We start from the raw sequence: 22,941 nt of genomic DNA, 5'->3' as shown, positions 1-22,941 counted from the left end.
TCAACAATTGATTTCTTACTGTTTTTCCAAATCACCTTCAGCAAGAAAAACTTCGTGAAAATGTTCTGCAGCTGTCTAGAAAGGTGCTACATCTTTTTAAACAGCTAAAAATAAAAGTATTTATGATGCAACTAAACAAAGGGTAGAAGAATGAATGGGAATAAAGCTGCAGAGAGCTGAAGCCTGAACTTATTGCTCAAAATGTTCAGCCTAAGCCAGAAGTTGATTAATAAGATACGCAAGGCTAAACCAAGAGTCCTATAACAATAAGGACAAGACCGCCCATTAAAGCCACTGCAGAAAACAAAAAAGCCTGATGCCCTGAAAGGGACTCATTCTGCAAGATTTGGCCTTTTCTTTTTTCAGGTAAGTGAAACCATTTTTGTTTGGCAATACTTCCTATATAAGGCCAGATAAAGCTGTTTTTATGCTGTTTTTATGCTGCACTGAGACACTGAATATCAGGAGGTACATGTCAAGTTTCAATCTGATACAGCACTGCATACAAAGACTTGCTCTGAAGAGATGACAACAGCTTTGTTTCACTCCAGACAAATGCTGGTGTTGAGCAAAACAATTCACTGCTAAGATTATTATTTCAAGCTGACAGATTCCTATGACAGAGTAACCAAATAATCAGTGCACCACTTCTAACCTACAGAGCAAATTCTCTAGAAGTGGGCTGAGCATTTAACACATTGTATTTACACTGTATTTACTGATCCAAGACTGCTCACAGTTGTAGAAATTACCTCACTGCAGAATGTTTGTGAAATAAAGCAATGAGGGTCTCTCAGTGGACAAGGAGTTTAATTTTTAAGTCTTTGCCTTGGAACTGAACAGCCCTGGGTGAATAAAAAAAGCTGGAGCATTGATCCAAAGAGTTTGGCTGAATAACATCCCATGGCACTCAGCACTGGTTCAGTGTGGGATATGAATGATAGTTGGGTGCACACCAGCAACTCCAGGATGTAATTTTTCAGAGTGCTCAGCATCTTATAGCACCATTCAGACCTACCCAGAGCTCTGTGACACGGAGCTTTCAGTCCTGCAGGGCAGAACTGCAGTTTGTCACAGCCTCTGGTACCACTCTATCCATTAGACCTTTTTCTGACTTGGAGATGGGGCAATTGAGAGGTATTTTAAAAACTTTTATTTCATGTTCAGTCTCATGTGAAGGGTGAGACAATACAGATGTTATAATTCACACTATCACAATCAGAGGCCAACTATTTCCTAATTACAATATACTATAAGTGTTTCTTGGCCTATCAGCTTTTGTCACACCGTGCTGTAAATGCCTTAAAATCAATCATCTAAAATTACCCCTCGTGGGTCCTACTACAGTGCATCTTTCATAGTTCTAATTCCCTAAAGTATCCAGTCTTATTTGTAAGGCTACCCTTTGAAACTTGTTTCTAGTTCAATTTCCATCTTCTATCAGAAGGTAGTTTCCACCCTCTGTCAGACTTTAAAAACTCTCTACAAATTCACTTCCCACACCACTCTGCAGCACTTCACCCAAGTAAGATGCAGTTTTGTTCTCCAGACAAATCCTTTTATTGCATAACTGTACTTCACTCTTCATGACTGTTCATTTTCTGCTAAGGACATCCCATGGAAGTACATAACTAAACAATACAGTGCACATATTCACAGCCTGTTAATGCTCCTGCAGCTTGGGCTGCTCTTGAGTTTCTCTTTCTGTTTTTCTCCTTCAGAGAGACAAATAAAAAATAGCCTTTGGATATGAGGAAGCTTGCAGGTAAACGTCAAGCTCTTCACTTTGAGCAGAGACACTGAGGATTTCTTAGTAACACTGTTGCAATTTAGCCTCCCTCCTCAGAAAAAGCCTGGACAGCCTCAATGGAGAATTTCAGAGTAAATAAATAAAATGAAATGCTTCTCAGGCCACTGTTCAGCACAGAACATTTCATCCCAAATACTTTGGCAAAAGCAGAGGAATCTGAAACAGGGTCATCTCCTGGAAAGTGTCAGGCTACTGAATTCACCTTTAATGAGAGAGCAGCATAACTTCTCTGCTTTACAGTGATAAATGGGGTGAGCTGAGGACACACCTCATTAGCAGTGTCTGCTTTGTCATATTAAATCAGGCCATTGTTCCAGTGCATGACAAGAACCAAGTCACTTACTTGGCAGACTTCAGCCTCTTGGAGGAGAAACTTCCCAAAGTATTTGTGAATCTCCCTCGTTATGTTTAAAATTTTCAAAAATAATTGAAAAAAACCCATTGTGACAAGAAAAGAAGCAGTAAGTAGTGAATAATTTCTAAAAAACATAATTCTGATTGTCAGTGTTTGGGCTTCTAAATTAGCCCCCAGTGATGTTAGTGAGGACAATAGCATTAAATATATGGATTTTAGATCTCCATACAGATTTGCCAGTTAATTTTGTATGCACATGTCCTGGGGTGACAAACACTTAGATTCACTTACAAACACTGTGAATGCAACTCACAACAAGGATTTAATGGAGCTAAAATTCCTAATTCTTACCACAACCTAAATTTCTCCCTGTTCTAACTTTGCCTTTTAAGGCACTCCATTTAATCAGAAGTGATTAAAGCATATGACAAACTCCCAATGATGCTGCAATCTGGTTTTGCATTTCATTGAAAAGAATCAAAGTTCAAAATACCACAGGGCTGTGTAATCTCTAAACACTGCCTGGCTAAGTTTTGCTCCTTTTAGCAGAGAAGTGAGAACAGCAAAGTCCTTTAACACCTGTACCCTTCATCCTTTTGCATCCAAAAATTAAGGGAGGGACACTTCCTTTCCTACTTCAAGAAGTCTCTCCCCACCACCCCTCACATGCATAACCCTGCTGATGTGATTACATGGCATTAGGGTGGTTTCTGGCATTTTCTAGTGGGGTGCTTGCCTTCCAAATTGGAAAGGCTTGATCCTTCAAGTGACCCTGCATGGAAGCAGAGCTCTGGAGAAAGCTCTGGGCAGAAGTGAAGACTCGAGGAATACAAATCTTACACAGAAGACTTTTGAAAACAATGCCAATTTTAGCCCCAGCCGATTTTGTACCAGTATGAACGTCAAACTGGGCTATTGAAGAAAAAGAAAGGCTCCCAGCAGCTGTGTAAAATGATGACTGATTGAGAATGGGTTCGTAGATTATCTGCTGTTTTCTACTTAATGAAGCATCTTACTGGTGCTGACAGTTCCCACTGAGTGAAAATGACATAATACCATTTTACCAGCAGGATGGTGTTTAGTTAAGTTATGCTGTAGGAATGCACAAAATGGTGAAGGAAACAGATGGAGGGGAGGCAGGGCTTGCCCTCTTGTAGCCAAGGAGGAGGTGGCCTGCTTGTAAATTCATCTCCAACTCCAAAAAGACCAACGACCCAAATGGAGTGACATCCTCCCCTCACAGCTTTCCCTGCTGAAGGCCAACACCTACTACAGCCCAGCTGGAAATAATACCTGCAAAGGGTTCAAAAATGATCCCTACAGCTTGCAGGAATGGGGGGTATATCCCTAATACAAGGTAGGAATACTTCAGAGAAATTGTGACAAGTCAGTTAAAACTTTCATCCTCTCTAAGGATCAGGACACAAGAGCCCTGCAGGGAAAGCAGGACTGAACCAGAGCTGTGCTGGACGTGTGGTGAAGCAGATCTCTTATTCCCAGGAACACTGGGAAGCAAACCAGAATCACAGAATATCCTGAGCTAGAAGGAACCCACAAGGATCACCCAAGTTCAGCTCCTGGCCCTGCCCAGGACAGCCCCAAGAATGCCACCCTGTGCCTGGGAGCATTGTCCAAATGCTTCTTGGAGTCTGGATAGTTCTGGTTTTTTCTTAATACACAGTTCTAGACTATCTGCAGAGGTTCTCTGAGTGAACAGCATGCATAATTACTGTCATACATTTCTCACTGGCATTTCAAGCATTAGAAACAAGAAAACGGAAAATATCCACAACGTACAGCAAGCCAACTCCAGGCTTTGCTAAAGCACGAACCAAGCCGGGTCTCCTGGAAAAAAGCCACCTGCTTATGGACAAGGATTTGGGCAGCATGTCAAAAAGCAGCTCATGCACTCCCTCTGACCACAGGAGACATGCAAGGTGACACAGCAGGCTGAAAATGCTGCAGGCATTGTAATCTGTTTTCTCAGAGGAGCTCAGCTCGGATGAAGCACGTCTTTGCCAGTGAGGTCATGCCTTTCACCCCATTTCCAGCTGGGACAACTGGGGAGCAAAAGAAGGTCAAGAGATTTGCCCCAGGTTCCCCTGTGAGTCAGTGGCTCTCATGGGATCAGGGTTCAGGAAGCTCCTGGCTCAGCATTCCTTGGGCTAATAATCACCAGCCCAGACCTTCTGCTGCAGCCTCCTGCTCTCCCCTTGGCTGAACAAAGATTGCACGTGGGAACTCTGTCAAAATAAAACCATTTCTTCTGGCATGGGCTGTTTTTCTAACTCCTCTGAGTTTCTGACTCCTTCTTAAGAACTTCATGGTGCTATCACTCAGGAATCCTCTTGAAGTCATGATGGGCCTAAGTAATAACAATTAATAAAGCTGGTGGTTTTTTTAATAAACAGAAGTGATTTGAATTACACAAGCTTACAAAAAAAATTGCATAGAATATAAAACTAGACATTCCTCTTCTTTTTTATTCTTGAACTTTACTTCCAGTTTTCTTTTCTTTGACTGCTATCAGCCACTTATGAAAGAAAAAGAACTTAAAAAATCACTCTCTCTTTTAAATCTCCAGCCCAGAGGCAGTTTTAATATTTCTGGCTTAAAAGAGTTCTTGAGACTCAATGAAACAATAGTCTGGAGTACAGCTTCTTCTCAGGAGCAGACATTAAAAAAAAAAAGCCCCAATCAGACATTTACCCACCACTGCTGCAGACTTTACACAAAACAAACCAGTGCTGAGCTGGCTTGTTGTAACAGACTTGAAGGAGATCACAGACCCATCAGCCCTGTCAGACAGGCAATTCCCAGGCAAGGCTCTGCCCAGGCAATCAGAGACCACTGTGTCCACACAGACTTAAATAATCAGTACAAAGATGTGGCCTTGGAGGTCCACACTGCACTAATTAATGGGGCACGCAGAAGAGAAATATTCATTTTAATGAAGAAGCAGGAGATGGTGACGCCTATTTCACACCTGTTCAACTCAGAGCAGCTTGGCAAGAACATAACTCACAGCAGCTCATGGTAAATGAATGGATCTGTGGCAGTACACAGTGCAAGAATGTAAAAAATTGCATTGTCTGCCGCACCAGAAGTCTCCCCCCACAGAAACTACATTATTGCATTGCTATTATCTACCTGCCAAGGAGGAAAGCAATCCCTACTTGACCCTGCAGTCTGGAAGGCTGGAGGCCCAGGCTGAACATGGAACTTCTTTTAGGATCATAAAACCAGAAATCACTTAGGTTGGTTGGAAAAAACCATTGAGCACAACCATAAACCGAACACTGCCAAATCCACCACTAAACCACGTCCATAACATATTTTTTGATAATGACTGCTGTGAAATATTAGGCAAAACACAGAGTTTTACAGTTTGCTTTAAGCACCATGTCTGTGACAGGTGGAGCAATGATATATTTTATATAACATTACAAGGTAATAAAAACATTGCTGGGCAAGCCAAGAATTTTTATTCAAAATTTTAACCAGCAACCTTTTAGACAGCTGATGTTTGCTTTTTGAGGCATCAGCTTAATTTTCTGCCCCACCTTCAGCTCTTGTGAAGGCTTAGCTTTGTCTGCCCACCTTTCCTCATAATCAAAAGGGGTATGTTCATGAAGGCTTAATTTGAGAGCTTTTGCAAGCAGAAATTAAGACAGAACTTTGAAAAAAAAAGGTTCAAAGAGGAGAAATCAAGCAATTTTCCTGATGTATGTCAGCAGAGAAGAGTTAAATGAGTGTACTCTTTGTTTTTCTTTTGCTGTTTTAAGAAAGCAAATCTGCCTAATTATGATTACCTGGGTATTTGCCTAAACTTCATCTGTCATGAAGGAAACCTAATATGAGACTCAAGCTCCACTGTTTTTCTCATGTGGCTGTGAGACTCTGTGCCCTTGGCAATGTATCCCCCTTGAAATGAAAGGCTCCAGGAGATTTGTAGCTGTCAGGTCTGAAGTTTGTCTTTATCTGCTTTATCTTGACAGCCTGGAAATCAAAGGGCTGCATGTTCAGCAGAACATGGCAAAGGAAAGATTGCTGTCTTTAGTTACTTTAGAGCGTACACAAAATGAGCACATGTGGCAAAACAAGGGGTGGGAGGATTTCTTGACTCTTCTACGGACATCAAAAGGCTCCTTTAAGTATCACACACATTGTTCCCAGTTTCATTTGTTATTGAAGGAGTCAGAATCAGAGTTTGCTGTAAGTTAGACATGGTATTCCTTCCTCAGTGGCCTGCAGCTCAAACACATCTCAGGCTCTAAATGAACGGCTCCAACCCACTCAGAGTTCATGGTATTCTGATGTATTTCAGTGAACCACCTGAACAGAGATGCCAGGAGCAATACCTCACTTCTAAAACAGCTTTTTTACAGAAAACTATGCTCTCTAATACATTTTGCCGACAGTACTCATGACACTTGTGTCCTCAGTGGTGACAGAGGCCACAGAATGATGCCATGCTGGAAGAGATTTGGTATCAAACTCGTTATGTAATATACGAAGAAATTTCTTGGCTGTGAGGGCAGCGAGGCCCTGGCACAGAAAAGCTGTGGCTGCCCCATCCCTGGAAGTGTCCAAGGCCAGCTTGAAGCAACCTGGAATAGTGGAAGACATCCCTGGCTATGGCAGGGGGTGAAACTGGATAATTTTAAGGCCCCTTCCAGCCTAAACCATTCCATGATTTTTGAGTTTTAGTTTCTGTGCAGCCCCTTGGTTTCAGGCACTACACAGCCCAGCTGTGGAGGATGTTGTGATAACTCCTCGTAACCACAGAAAATGATGCTGAGCAGAGACCTTGAAAAGGCATCCTGTGCATCCCTGTGCCCTGGGGTAGGATCAGCATCCCCTGAGCCACAGCTGCTTCAGCCAGATGGCTCCTGTGAACCTCCACAATCGCAGCCTCCCCAAGCACTTCACTCCTGCCCTCAACTGTCCTGCTCAGATGATTTTGGCCAGTGCTTAAAGCAAATCTCCCCTGCTGCAATTTCAGGCCATTACCCCTTGTGCTGTCCCAGGTGGACATGGGGAATGATTTATTATGCAAATTTTTGCAGCAATTTTTTTAGTGTATTTGAAGGCTGCTTTTATCCCACCCTTTGGCCTTGCCTCCCCAAAAGTCACATGTGAAAGATAAAAGGCAACTAATGAACAAAGGTTTAATTAGTTCCACGCAGCAATGCTAAAGCTATAGCCTAAAAATAAAATACTTGGAAAGAACATCAGTAAACCATATTACTCAGGAGGACAGAAGGAGTAACTGCATGCCAGAGTGTTTGTGTAACAGAGGAGTAGGAACATTGCAAAAGGTCAAATGAACATTATCACTGAGAAAAAAAAGGCTGTATTGCCTCTCTTTAAAAAATTAAGTTTCTTAAGATTGATGGAAAGAACAAAGATAAATATAATTTAAAATGTTAGACCCATGTAACTCCCACTGGGTTGAACTGGAGCTTTGCCTGCCTGAAGGCTGCAGGAAGGATGGTTTCGTACTGAAGGACCGGATCAAAACTCAGGAGACTCTAGATCAAAACTCAGGTTTAATTCTTGGCTCTCCCTGGGATTCCCTTTGTGATTCGGGGAAATTTCCTATAGCTAAAACAAGCAGCTCCTCTTAGATCCCCTTGAACTATTCTCATTTTGCTTTTGTAGATGGCAAACTGTTTAGGGTGGTGGTAAGGCTGTGCCAAAGCACAGTGGGACTCCAGCACAAACTTCTGACCATGACTGCACCTCAAAACACAGCACCAGGCTGCAAAACATGGAAACATCCCATCACAAAATATGTCAACTGTGATTCCAACTGACTGACTGTGCCTGTTGCTGATGATGGATCATGCTGATCTTCACTTGTTTATAATTCAGCACTGTCAAAGTAACAAATCTCAGATGCAAAGGTCCAGAGTATTAAGAGTGCAAATCTCATTGGTTTTGCTTCCTGATGGTTATTTTAATAAGGGACACACAGAGAAGCAATGTAGTGCTGCCCTATGAAAAACATTAAATAACTGTTGAGATTATGAGCAATCTCAGGTTCTTTACTGCTCTCCTCCACATGTCCCAAACAGGCAGGGGAGTGCATGAAGCAAGGAAACATCATCTGATGCAGACAATAGCCTGCTGACAACAAAGGCTTGGAGAATGCCTATACACTGTGCCTAAGCTCAGACAGCTCTGCAGAGATGTGGAGGTGTAGTTGAAGGAGGTGCTAGAAGTAAAATAAAGCATCCATATGCCACAACACCGTGATGACTTCAGGCAAGATTCCAGGGGTTATTTTTGAGAAAATGAAGCTACTGCTGTCCCACTGACAACAGCATGCCCCCTGCTAGAAAATAACCAGATATGGATTGACTGTAGGTGGCTGGATGTCTTGGCAGGCTGTGATTTCAAAGTAACATTTATGATACTAGCACTGCTCCCCCTGTATTCTGAAAAGAAACTGGATTACTACCTTCAAAGTTACAAGGTTTCTTTCCAGGTTGTTGTTGCATTATTCTCCTTTTTTTCCATTTGACATTGGAGACAAGCTATTACTGATTTTTCTACATACAAGTAGGACAAGATTCAGGTCCTACCTTATAAAACTTTATATAAAGATCTCCACCTCTTATTGCCAGCTAATCATTTATACCAAGAATTTGGTGCCATCTATTCTTTCCTGTGCTCTCCTTTACAGGCCTGTGGAGGTTTTGCCTGTTGCTGCTCATTCATTCACTCCCCCTCAAAAAACACTGGTCAAAATCCATCTATTTAATCTGGAAGAAATAAAACAAACATCTCCCACGTGATGTGGCAGAAACCCTGGCAGCAGAAGCAGCAGGTTTGTTCTGCAGCAAAGCTGCTTTTTGGCTTCCTGTGCACCAATCCAACCTGAGCCCCTGGGCTGTGCATCCTCCTGTTGGGTTGAGCTGCAGTTCAATTTGCTTTGGTTGCCTTCCAGAGAAAGAAACTGAGCCTGGAAAATGCTCTTGGATCCTTCCGAGGGGAAGAAGGAGCATTCAGATCCCCTGGAAGTCACAGTGAGGACACTCTGAGGATCAAGTCCATGCTAAAGATGCTGCATCTGCTCCCCATGCACAAAAATCCCCGAGAGTGACTCTGCTTCAGCCAGTGGCTCACCTTGACCTTCCAAGTGAAAGAAAATAACATCTCAGGCTCAGAGCATCCCCTCTGACTGAGGAACTGAGCCACTGTAAAATTAAAGTTACACCCTGCCCACAGGACAGGGGGAACTTGGAGACTTCTGGATTGCAGGAAGAAATCTGGTCTCCAAATAAAATACAGCAAGGTTTCCCCAAAGTGCTTAACTAAAGGGTATCCATGCCACACTTTTGTTTTTCATCCTTTTTTGACCTTTGATTTAATTTAAGTACTCAAGCAATTTTAGTGTGTTTTCCTCTCAGCTTCTCCCACTTCAGGCCACACACACAAAGATCATTCTGTGACTTGACACCCCTCCTTTCTTAAAATCTTCTGGTGAGGAGGGAAAAAAAAGAGGATGTTATTTTAAACAGCCTCAAACTAGAGGTTTTATGTCCATTAGGGTTCTTATTTATTCATTTCAATTCATGCCTTTTTTACATTGAAAATTATAGTTTTTAGAGATTCCTGTAAATGCCTAGGTATGTAAATGGCCTTTCTCCAAAATGTGCTTCTAGATCACTAAAAATAATTCACTTTTGCTTATATTTTCTCTGTGTGGAATTCAAGGTAACAATGTGAACGCTTGCTGCTCATCCCTTTCATTTTTAATCTACCTTAAAGTATATTTATTGCTGATAAAATGGCAGGAAAGACAATGCTCTCCTCTTCACACACCAGATCCACCAACAAGAGGGTTCCTCACCAAACCCTATCCATGACCCTCAGCAGAGACATCCCTTCTGGGTGCAAGGGACACTAACAGTGTCCCCAGCACTCTGGCTGGGAATGACGGGCTAAGTTTGCCATTTAACCCGTCCCAGATTTGTGATGGCTCACTCACAGCATCCACATCCACATCCACAACCCATGTGAATCTGTCTTTCTACACTGCTGTAGCTCTCTCTAAATACACTGAATTAGTGATTCCAGAGGACTTTTTCTTTTGTTGTGACATTACTGCTTACTAAAAAAAAATTCCTGCTTTGGGGACTCATCCTGCCACAGTATTTCATGTTTTCATGCAATGCCTGATCCCTTCTCCAGCCACCACTGATCCAATTCCTTTGCAGAGCCATAAGAGAAGGGTTAGGATCACTTGTCACTGAAGAGTCAGGTCATTTTCCATCCTTGATGACCTCTGTTTCCTCAGCCATATGTATAAGGCACCCAGGTCTCAGGCTCTACCTGCAAGCTCCTTGAAAATGGAACCACTGCAATGATACTCCCAAAGCAAACTTTACTTTGGTTTGGCATGAGGTACAAGGCAATTCAGCAGCTGGCTCTCTCTGAAAGTTCTCCTTTCCTTGTTATTTCCTTCCAAGAATATTTTTTTTAAAAAGAAAGAAAGAAAAAAAGAACATTCTCCACTTTCAAATTGCTGTTCACTCCCCAAAGTGAACAGTCCTTATAGCAAATGTATTTCCAGTGAACAGTTCACAAAACATCAGCAAATTAAACATGATCAAGATGGCAGCATCTCTCTTGAAGGGGTATATCATGACATAGTAAGTAATAACTCATATCCCAGAACACTAACTTTCTTCTGGCACTAATTCTATCTTAAACTTTTCTGAAGGGTACATACAAGACTTCTAATTCAATTGCTGTCCTCTGAGGTGGAAACCGAAACAAAGCTAAACAGGTTTTGTGACCAAACCTTTATCACCTAAATACTATTTCACTTATTACAGGATTTAAAATGAATTTCTGTACACTTACAGAGATACTGGAATTATGTTGGGTTTTCACCTCAAAAGCTTTTCTCTGCAGCTAATACAAGGAAAAAATCTTCCTAACAACAGCGCATGCAACAAGTTGAAAAATGTGACTTATTTTCCAATAAATAAGTGCATGCAAACTACAACAGATGGGCCAAAAGCTTTCTCAGGAGGGCCATGCACTGACATCTCTGGGCAGTAGCAGCAGCCTTTGAATTTTCACTTCAACTGCTGTTTAGAAAGGCCACTGTCAGGGAGGAAACACCTACTGTGCGCCTTCCCCTGCCTTCTGAACCCTTATTAGTTAACCCTGAAGTGCATATGTACACAGCCCTAATCCCCAGGCAGGGCTCTGGGCCGGGGGAAATCTGGAATTAATTGCGGGGTATTTTGGTTCCTAATGCAGCTGTTGGGAGTGTTTGGCTTGGCAGGGGAACAGAAAAGGCACTGCATACCAATTTCGTGAGCCACCGTAAAAGCTGCGTGGAGGCCGTCGTCTTCAATCACCGCGCAGCTGCGCTCGGGGGAGCAGATGGTCCCAACGTCTGCCATTCCCAGGGTATCACAGGAATGATGCCCACATAAATCCTGCCCAGGAAAGGGAAAAGAAAATCAAAAAAAAGAAAAAAAAATCGTTACAATGAATTTTTACACCCAGCAGTAACAACCGGTTAAAGGCGCCTTTGCCAATGGCAGGTCCCGGATGAAAATATCAGTGTAAGTTCCAGCTAAAGATGTTAAAAGCACAGCAAGGCAATCCCTGGTAAGGCCAGTGGGAGTACTTCCATGGACTTAACAGGTTTTGGATACGTTCTGCAGCTAATTGTTGTCAGTTGTTGCAGCCAATTGTTGTTAGTTAAATTTGTATCTGTATTAGTGGAAATTGTATTTCTGCGATGCTCACACTTGCATTGAGGTAGGCACCGAAAATATGCTGTGGAAGCATTTCCTCATTGACAATAAAACCAGAAAATTGTCTTTATTTACAGAAGGTAACCAAAGCCCAGAGAAAGCTTCAGCTTTCTGATCAGTCCTTGAACCAGAGATCACCTTGCTCTTCTGAAACCAATCCTATATTCTCATTTAACAGAAATGAGATTGCTACATGTAAAACCTCATTCCACATCTGTCAAGCAGTACAATTACTAATGTCTTACCCAATACTATACCAAGTATTAAGCAATTCTCAGAGACTGCTGAGAGTCAGAGAAAGTGCAAAATCCCAACAACTTAACCACTTCTCCCACATGTACATATGAGGTGTCTCCAAAAACCACACAGGTAGCATCAGGTTTTGTCTTTCACCTTTGGTCAGACATTGTTTTTTTATCACCAGCAGCAATTCCTCCATGCTTCGGCTGAAGCAGAGGGAAAAATATTAGTGTGCATGTGCATATATACACACATTCTTTGGATGAGAAGGAAAAGTAGGAGCCATGCTATTTGGAACACTTCAACATTTCATTGCGGTTGAATGAAATTGTCATTTTTAAGCCATGACAAATGTTATTATCAAAATGATCAAAGAGCGCTTTTTTCCCTTCATTTTCAAGATTCTCTTCTTCCTTCAGATCTCTTTCTACAAGGACTTCCTTTTATGAAGCCTTTCATAATTAATCCACCTGCATAACAGACACCTTATATGAGGCTTCAGAGCAGCAGTGTTCACTGATTATGACAGGTCAGGCAAACCTGGAAAAGCACAGGATTCAAATCCCACTGAAGTCAAAGAAAACCACACCTAGTGCACAGATACTATGACAGAGCATCTCCTTACAAACACACACACACAAAAAAAAAGAAAAAGGTGAGTTTTTTTCCCAACAAAGAAAAATTTCAAGCTAAAAATACAAAGGAGTATTACATATATGGAGGAGAAATTTCAGGCTCAGTTCTGGCTTCCAGGAACTATCAGTGGGACAAGAAGACACCTTCTTAAGCTTGATGTTTAGGTTGGATATTTAGGAAGAATTTCTTCACAGAGAGGGTGATTAGATACTGGAAGGGGCTGCCCAGAGAGGTGGTAGAGTCCCATCCCTTGAGTTGTTTAAGGAAACACTGGATGTGGCACTCAAGTGCCATAGTCTAGTACAAGGTGGTTGGACTCAATGATCTCAGAGGTCATTTCCAACATGATTGATCCTGTGATTCTGTGATGGAGCAATGGGACCTGAATCCACACAAGCAGCTGAACTGAAATTCTTACACAAGTACCAAAAAGCACATAAATCAGACAGAAAGTAGCTTACTGGAGGAGGGATAGACACCTTGAGTGCCAAAACAGTATAAACTGCATTAATTCTGTTTTGTCTCTGCATGCAGATTTTATGTCACTCGGTCTTTTCCGGTATTTGGGTGTCATTATTACATTGGTACTGACATCAGTGCTGCTCCCAGCGTGGCACAATGGTATCAGCACCCAGATGCCTCATGGCAGTCAGGATTTACTCCCATTTGCACACAAGAAGCAGCTACAATGGGAATTTACACCAGCAGCCACAGCCAGACTTCACAATGATTCACCAGGTTTGATGACACAAATGTAACTTAAAAAATATAATTTTTCTAAGCAGGCAATCTTGTAAATTTCCACAGAGCTAATTCTGATGGGAGCATGGAATATTAGGGCAGAGATGGTACCATAATCTTACCTCAGTATTTCAAAATCTGTGCTCAGGATTGCATTACAATGTCTTCCCTACATATCAGGGCTGGTCCTAGAAAATCCCACAGCAGGAAAGACATGATTCTGCAAACTGCTGATATGCCAATCACCTAGCTCTTCCAACTCCCCACGGACAGCTGGCAAACAGGTGTCCTCAGATGACGAGGGACCAGCTATCCCCAGAAAGGAGAAGAGTGCCCACCCTGGGGTCAGAAAGCGGTGGCAGTGCTCCAGCAGAGCCCTGGTCCCTCAGTAGCCCCGTGGCCACCTCCCTGTGGCCCCCCAGCAGCCGGTGTGGGAGTCCTGCAGGCACTGCCAAATCCCAGCTGGGAAGCAGCAGAGGGGCTTGTAAAGGATTCTGGAAACAAGGACAGGAAATGTTTTCTGGCATCAGCTCCTTTGTCAGAAGCTGTTATGGGGATGTCTGTGGGTTGCCCATCTGCTGCTAGAGCAGAGCATGCCACGGCCGTGCTTTGGGCAGAGCATGGATTGAGCATCCTGGTTTTCCCTGCCAATTCCAGACCTTGGTGACCGCCTGAGGATGCTCATATGCAGCTAAGGCTGACGTTATCAATAATCATTTAGGCAAGTTACTGAGGGCTCCTTTATGTTGTCATTGTCTTATTCACTTCTCTGCTTCTCCTGCCTCTATGATTTGAGCTGGAATATATTTCTGTTCCTAGAACTGCAGCCTATCAAGTGGCATCTCTGGGGCAAATATTCTGAAAAGTTTGCTTTTGGGTCAGTTCACCAATACCAGCTTCCAAACAGCTTGATTGCAAGTGATGTTACTGAAAATCATGCCTGCTTAGCCATCCAACACTGGGTATGGATTATTCATTACCAGAATCAATAGTTAATTTGTTTTTTGCTTTCCTGGGCAGTCCTGGAAAGCAGTCTGTTACTTTCATGAAGTAAACTTTTTGGGAGTACAGTAGGTTTTATTTCTCTGGAAAACATTTTAACTTTTTGTTAAAAACAGGCTTCAATGTAATGATGCAATCTTAAAAAATCTGTGTGGGTAGCCTCAACTTGTCATAGTTGAAAAAAAACCCAACTTTTCGTAGCTCCTCCAGCTAAAGCACAAGGAAAGAGGTGACTTGTGATACATAAAATCAGTTTCCAACGATTATTTCACTCTGGGGTTTTTTGCTTCTACTAGAAAGTAAATCAGCTACTCAGATCTGGATGCTCAATTGCCTTGAAACAGTGGCAGAAGAGTTAAATAATGTTTTTTGCTATTTCTAAGGAAGGAAAGCAGCATGGCCCTTGATCTGCTTTACAGTAGTTTCAAAACAGAAGAATGACGAGGAAATGCATTTGCTATGCAGGAGGCAAGAGATGCTAAGCTTTGGCAAAGGAATGGCTTAGTAAAACTAAGCTGTACATCACAAGTCTAGTAGTTAATTAGACAGCTCATTAGAGGCCAAGTTTTCTTGGCATTCTGAATCCATCAGGAGCAGCTGGCTGGCTGCCATGTGTACATGGCCTTGTTGTGAAGGGAGGTAACTGTCACCATGCCCTGGCTGGAGCAGGGAGTTCATTTCACCTGAAATGTGTTCTACAGTAGGTTCCAAAACAAGAATAAACTGTTTAGTCAAACCTGGCATTAGGTCAGAGCCCGCTGACCAGATCCAAACCACAATGTGAGCTCCAATGTGGACACTTTGGTGGGATTTAAGGGCAGAAGAACATGTCCTCAGGTCTTCTGAGTTATCTACCCCTAACAGGGCTTGCAGTTTGGGATCCTGTGGGTCCCGAAGTGCCACAGTTCCACAGTCTGGAACAGCTGGGCACCTTGCTTACTGGGGTTCAGATGTTTCATTCAGATGTTTCAGATGTTTCTCCACCTTTGGCCCTGAGGGAAGCCAAGCCCACAGAGCTTCTCAGATCAGAATGAGAAGAAGCCACAGGATGAGGCTTTGTGCAGTTCAAGCTGCACATCACCTTCTTGTAAAGCACAGTTAAAACCTCTACAGTTCTGTTCACTTCTTCTTCTGGTCCTCTTGCAGCAGCTCCTCAGCTCAAGCCTTTTCCCAGTAAGAACATGATCCAGCTACAAATTCCTTCCAGGGATGAGGCCAACTAGAAGCATCTTTTTTAGGAGAGCACTTTATGGTCTACACCAGGCTCCTGCCAGCACACGGGGAGCTGTGGCTCCTCCTGGAGCAGCCCCTGAAGCCAAGGTTTCCCTAGCCCAGGCTGCAGCTGAAGTGCAGTCAGGGAAAGGACCCAATTTTTGGTCCCTATTGCTCATCCTTCTTCCTTCCCACTGAACAGCCTGTGGTAAATCACAGAAACAGTTCCTCCCCATGCTTGAGGAACCCAGACCACCTTGCTCCAGGCACTGCACTCCACTCAGCGGCTTCAGGTCACGATTCCCCTCGTTCTCACCATATGAATTACTCACTAAACAGTGATAGACCTTTGGTCAGAGGGGTGGAAAGTTTCCTTAACACCTGGAACAGCTTACAACCTCCTGGTTAAGGACCTCTCCTGGGAGGTGGGCGATACAGACCCAAAATCCCTGCAGCAGAGGAAGGAATTAAGCACGACTTTCCGATTTCCTGCAGCAGCAGCGCTCCCACCGCAGGCCTGGGCAGGAGGGTGGGGTGAGGCGGTGTCAGGAACACACACATCCACCCCTCCTTCAGCTCCTCTGCAAAGTGGGTGACCTTTCATTGATGTCACAGCAGCCTGGAATGGCACACACGGCTTCAAATGCAATGTTCACATGAGCAGAAAGGATCCTGGGTGAGGAAAGGCTTGCTGGGTTACTGCTCTGTCCTCCCCTGGCCACGTTTGGAGAGGGTGGCCAAAGCCTGGTTACCTTCTGAGGAAAACCACTATGGTGATACCTGCCAAACCCAAATGTATTTCCCCAGCAGTTTAGCTTCAAAATTGAGGTCATTTGCTTTTGGGGTTCGTATCATAAATATGAGCCTGGGGCTTGAGCATTTGGGAAAAAAAAACCAGCAGTTATACAAACTAGAGGTTATTTTAAAATACTGACAAAATGCAAATAAAGCATTTAGGATCTGCATGGGGAGAAGTTTCAGTTATGAAACTGGTGCCTGATGACCAAGTAAAAATGTGTGATTTAACCTGCCTAAGCCCACAGTTCCTTTGTGGGGAAACTCCACACCATCTCTCCAGACCAGGGTGAATCAAACTTCTCCTCTATCAGTTATGTCCCACTTTGTTTTCCCTAGGGACATTATTTAAATGTGCAACAAAGTTGGTGAAAACACTATGAAACTGGTATACACATCACACTACAATTTCTTCAGAGTAATAATAATTAAATCTATTCTATTGACCATTGGTACAGTGACTTGTTTTACTGCTAGGGGATAGTAATTGTTGGAAGATGATAACAGAGAAAAGAGAAAAAAAAAAAAGAAGAAAGAAGTAGAGCCAAAGAAAGCATGTGCTCCATGCAGTGAAATTATCATCTACAGAGCTGAGATAATACAAAGCTTGCTGTTAAATTTCAACAGCACTGCCAGATGGACAGTTAACCTAAATCAAACACACCAGCCCCATATAATTACTGTGTAGAAAAAGGCAGGACAGTGGCCTTTGGCTCTAGCACGAACCCTCTGCTCGAGCCAGGCATGATGGTACTATCACAGATGATGCTAACAAGCACTTAGGAAAGGATTTTTTCCTTGCTCCTAATGTCTGTATCTACTATGAGAAACATCTATTTTAATCTTCAGATGATTCAGAACAGGGGGGAAAGGAAGAGAGCTGGATTTTGTCCAAATGCATTCAATAGTTTGCTTGAAATTTAACTAAGGGCCACTAATGAAATAGACTGGATGGATTCTAGAGGATAATTGCAGAGCAGGCTGGACCACAGAAAAAGAACAGTGTGAGTTCAACTGCAGTATGCAAGTCCCATCTAATCTGCTTTGCTACTGTGGCAAATAATCTTGCAAGTGTTTTGTTGCACCCATAAAAATGTGAAGATGATCTGCTTCCAGCTCCTGCAAACTGTTCACTATAAAAAAGGCTGAAACAGAATAAACTAAATTTGCTGTTGACTTCACTGCTGTGGACAACAAGTGATGTAATCTCCAGAGAAAGAGGGCTTTGCAAGTTCTTCCTCCTCCCCACCACATGGCCAATACTCTAAGGGGTGGAGGAGACTCACCTGGCCACCAGAAATGCATCCTTGCACCACCATATTCCATGGAGGATGCTCCAGGATTTATGTGGCCCAAAGATTTACAGCTGCTGCCAAGGACTCAACCACAAATTAGTCTGAGAGCAGGGGACCCATGTGCTCTCACAGGCTCTATGGTAAAGCTGCCTTGAGGAAATTTAGAAATATCAGAAAATTATCACGTTCACTTACTGTCAAGTCAGACCTCTGCCACGCTTCATCCTGTTCCTCGTGGGTCAAAATGACAGATTGTAACCACTGGGAAAATACACTTCTCATTATCAGATTTAAAAAATCACTGTGGAACCCAACTAAATTTCTGCAATATTTAGTGACAGATGATTTCTGTGTCCACTTAAGGTTTTCACAATGGCCAGACATGTAACTCTAGTGATTCTTGCATTTACAGAGTAAACAGAGGACCCACTGCAGCTAATGGACCCTTGCCATCACTGATAAGCAACACAAAGCCTAAAAACAGCTTTAAGATATTCCCTGTATCACCCCAAACTGAATTCATGTTCCTATTAATTTACTGTGATCTGCAGAATAATTGCTTTAAAGCCCTTATCCAAATTAAATACAGATTATGACCAGAAGTAAGTGGCTGTTTTAACTCAGAATCAGTGAATTTCCTTCTAATTTTTTTTACATAGGAAGTACTTCCTAGTATCAATGATGATGATGATGACAACCATAATTTGAACTTATATAATATAATGTGAACCACCACTAATTTAATAACAAAGGAGAGCTGCCAATGCACTCTCAGTCCACCAGTGGTTACTAATTTATCTTTAAAGATGTAAAGACAACCAGAGGATGAAGGAACACTGCTGAATTCTGCCGCGATTCTTCCTTCATATGGGAACTCAAATAAAGCCCTCTTTTGGTGTAAAAAAATACCATCCAATCAAATGTCACTCTGGAACAAAGATAATTATTATTTAGGGATTTGTATGGCATCAGCCATGCACAATGCAGATTCTATCTACACAAAGCCAATTCCATACAGCTGAGGCCATGCATTCAGCTGACAAACGATCTGCAAATATTATTCTGTTGACAACACGAAGCTCAAGATGGCCTCAGTTAGTAAACAAGGATGGAAAATGTACCTCACACGTTTGCCCAGCGCCTGAAACCCAAGGCACTTAGAAAGAGACATCTGGATGTTCAAAAATCAGCATGACGATATTCAGAGCCCATCAAAACACGCAGCCACGGCTCGGCGTCTTGTAGCTTAGCAACCAACTTCATCCATCCAAAACAGAGTTGTAAAAGTGGCGCTCTCCTGCCAACTGCTGCCACTCTCATTGAAAAGCTAAACTGGAAAAAATCTCTCCCTCAGTTCAAAGCGGGGCTGTTTTCTCCAGGAAACATCTCCACTGCTTTTTCATCCTTTAACCCTTTTCGTGTTTACATTCCACGGGGAGCAAATAGATTCATGTTGACATTTCAAGGGTAAGCATATAAAAATCGTGTGGGCTCACACACACTCTCTGCAAAGAACATCATGAGCACATGTAGCAAGAAACTCCAGTCTGGTTCTTAATTCAGTCAAACACTGCCAAACAATGTCCGTGTGCACAGAGCAAAGCATTAAAGCAGATTAAGTTGTCCTGAACTGCATCGAGCAGCTAATCCCAGAGTTAAAGCTGTTAAAATGTAAACCAAGAAAGCACAAGCCTGCGCTTTTCTTCTCATGAAGCAGCCCTGAGCAGCAGCGCAAGCAACATTTGCATCTCAAGAGTGCAAGGAGACCACAGGAACCGTGGTGATTTGTTTATTCTATGCACTACTTACAGCCCAGAGAGGTAATTCTATGCATTGCTCGTGAGTCTTTGAAAGCGGATTACTGATTAGCAGCACCCTCTTATTCTGGCAGGAGGGTGTCCCTGCAAAGAATTGCAGCTAAGCATCTGTAAAGCAACTGCACTTTAAAGTCACATCCTATCTCAGTCCAAATTAACTTAATAATTGACTTTAAGGTTCACGGTCGCCACCCTAAGCGTTTCAGAATTGTCATATAGCCCAGGGAAATAAGTGGGAATAGTGGCAGAGAGAAACACTCTTCAGAGAGAGATGATGGATTCTGGCCCAAGCTTAATAAGCCATTGGAAAAGATGTTTACAGCAAACCCAAAGACACTCTGACCCAGTCTAGGTAGCCTGCTTTCGTTCAGGTTATAGCGATAAAAAATTGAAAGCCTGCAAATTGCACTGATGGGCTTTAAACTGCTAAAAAGGGCTCCTGTTGTACAAGTGATGCCTGACACAGAACCTAATGTTTCAACTATTTACAGCTATAAAAGCAAGCCAGGCGCTTTTTTTCTCCCTTCTGGAGCAACTCCTTCCACAAACCATCCAAAGCATCCTTTTTGGCAGGCTCCTACGATGTAGCAAAGCCGGAGAACTCAAATGAACGGAAAGTCATGCAGTTATTTTTTTCTTACTTGGGGAAAGGGAAAAAAAGAAAACACCAAACCCAAACCGCTGAAGGGATATTCTTACAGAACTTCATTGCATAAACTCGGCCACATGTCTACCAGAGCAATGTCCCTTAACGACCTCTGGCAATGTAATTAATCAACAACCCAGCGTGGAGCAACAAGGCAGGGCTCTGCATGGGCAACACAAGCAGATCCAACCCACAGCTGATGAGGGCACCCGTTTGGGGGACAGGACAGGGACTGCAGCCCCTTGCCACCACCCAGCCCAAGTCACCCAGCTTGTGCAGCCCTGTTTACCTGCGGTCTGCACTTACGTCCTACACCTGAACCACAAGCGCTGCTGGCTTCCAGAGCGGTGGAGCTATCCCTGCTGGAAATAGCGTCCCGATGCGCTCCACAAGCAAGACGTCTGTGCTCTTAAGGTGCTCTCCATCACCTTCCCTAGCAGGTTTGTTTGGGGGCTAATTTAGCCTAGGAAGTGCTATCGGCCCTTCCCGACTGGACCACCTCTGCAGACATCTCACAGGGACAGACAGGACAAAGTCTGAAGCAAAGGGACGTCAGCCTGAGTCCCATGATCAAAGCTCCCACCTCTCCACCGGGCTGGGGTCCCAGCACTGCACTGGTGAACCCACGGCGGGGTGACAGCACAGGGCAGGGGACACACACAGATCTCGAGCCCTCTGCCCGGATCCACGAGTGGGGAGGCAACCACTGGGCAAAGCCAAGCAGGGTGGCCGGAGGTCCGGCAGCCCGGCCACCCCAGGCTCAAGGGACACCTCTCGCTGTCATGGCCATGCCCATGGCCGGGGCCATGCCTACCTCGCGGGTGAAGAGGATGGCGGCATCGTAGTGCTCCTCGTGGTCGTCGTCGAGACGGTTGTGCTGGTGCTGCCACTTGCAGAAGTTCTTGAGCGTGGTGGCGGCGTTCCTGTTGACCTCCAGCCCCTTCTCCTTGTCGCCCAGCGCCACCACCTTCACCACGGCCAGCCGCACGTGGTTCTCCAGGCTGGCGTGCGCGTACCCATCCATGAAGCCACTGAAATATTTATTGGGCAACTTAAAGAGAAGCAGTATACAAATGGTATTCAGCTCTGTCTGCTTGACAGGATGTGTAAGTAGGATTATCTGTTTATAATATGTAAGGAGAACTGGTGTCAGAGGAAGAACATCTAGTGAAAGCTGAACCCAGATAATGGCATTTGTGTGTGTGTTTCTAAGGAAGACTAGCAACATGTAGAACTTGCTTTCTTCATAATGCCAAGCTCTTTGAGGATACTGCTGTATTTGTATTTCTTAGCTCCTCCTGAGCTGCTTTAGGACTGCCAAATATCCAAGCTGGGGAAATAAATCACTGATGTATACAGCAGCAGACTCTGGCATAAGACAGCTTTAGCATAAAGCTTCGCACTATGGAAGCACAGGGGCTGCTCTAGGCTACTGATACAGCAACACACATTGGTATTTTTTATGCCAACGTCAGCTAGGGCATGGATTTCAACACCCCATTTCAAGCTGATTTTTGGAGAAATTCCATGGAATTGGCCTGAGTAAATTAGGCTCCATCAGTTCTTCTTAGATGATGCCTGTCACTTTCTCCGGGAGCAGTGAACTATCCAAACAGAGGAAGCTTGTGACTCTAGGAGTTACTGAGACCAGATTTGGACAAAATATCTCATTCCTAAGGGAACAAAAAGTGACCTCAATCTTAGAAGTCCAAAACTAATAAGGGATGGGGAGAAAAGGAGAGGTGCGAGGAAGGGAAAAAAAAAAAAAAAAGGAACGACAAGAAAAAAATAAGGAAAAAAAAAAAGTTCTCCCTCCCGAAGTCAAGTGTGAGTGGGAGAGAAAAAAATGTCAACAAAAGCCGCTCGCGTGTGAACTTTGTGTTTCTCTGCAGGGAAGAGCCTGGAGCACATGGAAAGGGAGAGAGGGGGAGAGAGAGAGAGAGAGGCAAAAAAAAAATTCCCAAATCGCTGCTGCCGGGGAGGCAAAGTGAGGAGAGAGGAAAAGGAGGAGAGACGGCTCGGAGCCGGCAAGTAGAGAAGTTTGAGCACTTCCCACTCCTCTCCCACTTCTCTGCTGTAGTCACCGAATCATCACCAGCAGCAGCTGCAGCAGGGGCAGGTCTGCTGCGACTCGGCACTTTCTCGGGCTCCGGTGGGCTCCTTTCCTTCTTTTGCCCTCTTTTGTTTTGAAGAGAAGGAGGAGAAGAGGAGAGAAGAAATTCAGGCACCCAAAACCGCCTCGATCGTCTCCGGTGAGATGGTTAAAAAGAAAAAAAAAAAAAAAAAAGAAAAAAAGAGAAAAAAAAAGCCCAAGGAGCGGAAAACGTCCTGGATTTCTGTAAAAGCCCCCTCCCTGTATCTTTCTTGTTGTTGTTGTTGTTATCCCCAGTCTGTCGATGTGAACAAGAGGAGAAGGGAGAGAAATGTGAAGATGAGAGGAGGTGGAACAATGAATTTATAGCGGAATGCCATCCTGCAATGGCAATTTCAACAATTCGTCACTGCAGGCTGCCTCTTAAAGGGAGAGCTTCAAAACCACCACTCCCACACTTCCTTCTCATTTAATCAGACAGAAGGAGAAACTTGAGGGGAGGCGGAAAGGGG

General features: G+C 43.6%; 1 protein-coding gene across 1 annotated transcript in view; it reads right to left on the bottom strand.

The window, feature by feature from the left end:
- ADAMTS5 (ADAM metallopeptidase with thrombospondin type 1 motif 5) overlaps nucleotides 1-21,361 on the bottom strand; it is a 35,648-nt gene extending 14,287 nt beyond the window's left edge. Inside the window, exons 1-2 of the mRNA XM_031064803.1 lie at nucleotides 21,152-21,361; nucleotides 11,497-11,629 (exon numbers count right to left, since the gene is read on the bottom strand). Of these exons, the coding sequence (XP_030920663.1) occupies nucleotides 11,497-11,629; nucleotides 21,152-21,361 (343 nt within the window). The remainder of the gene's footprint in view (nucleotides 1-11,496; nucleotides 11,630-21,151) is intronic.
- Between the last annotated feature and the right edge of the window lie 1,580 nt (nucleotides 21,362-22,941).

Source organism: Geospiza fortis, unplaced genomic scaffold (genome assembly GCF_000277835.1).
Source record: "Geospiza fortis unplaced genomic scaffold, GeoFor_1.0 scaffold596, whole genome shotgun sequence".
Lineage (NCBI taxonomy): Eukaryota > Metazoa > Chordata > Aves > Passeriformes > Thraupidae > Geospiza > Geospiza fortis.
The sequence above is the reverse complement of the archived record's forward strand: the minus strand, read 5'-3'. Positions and strand labels throughout refer to the sequence as shown.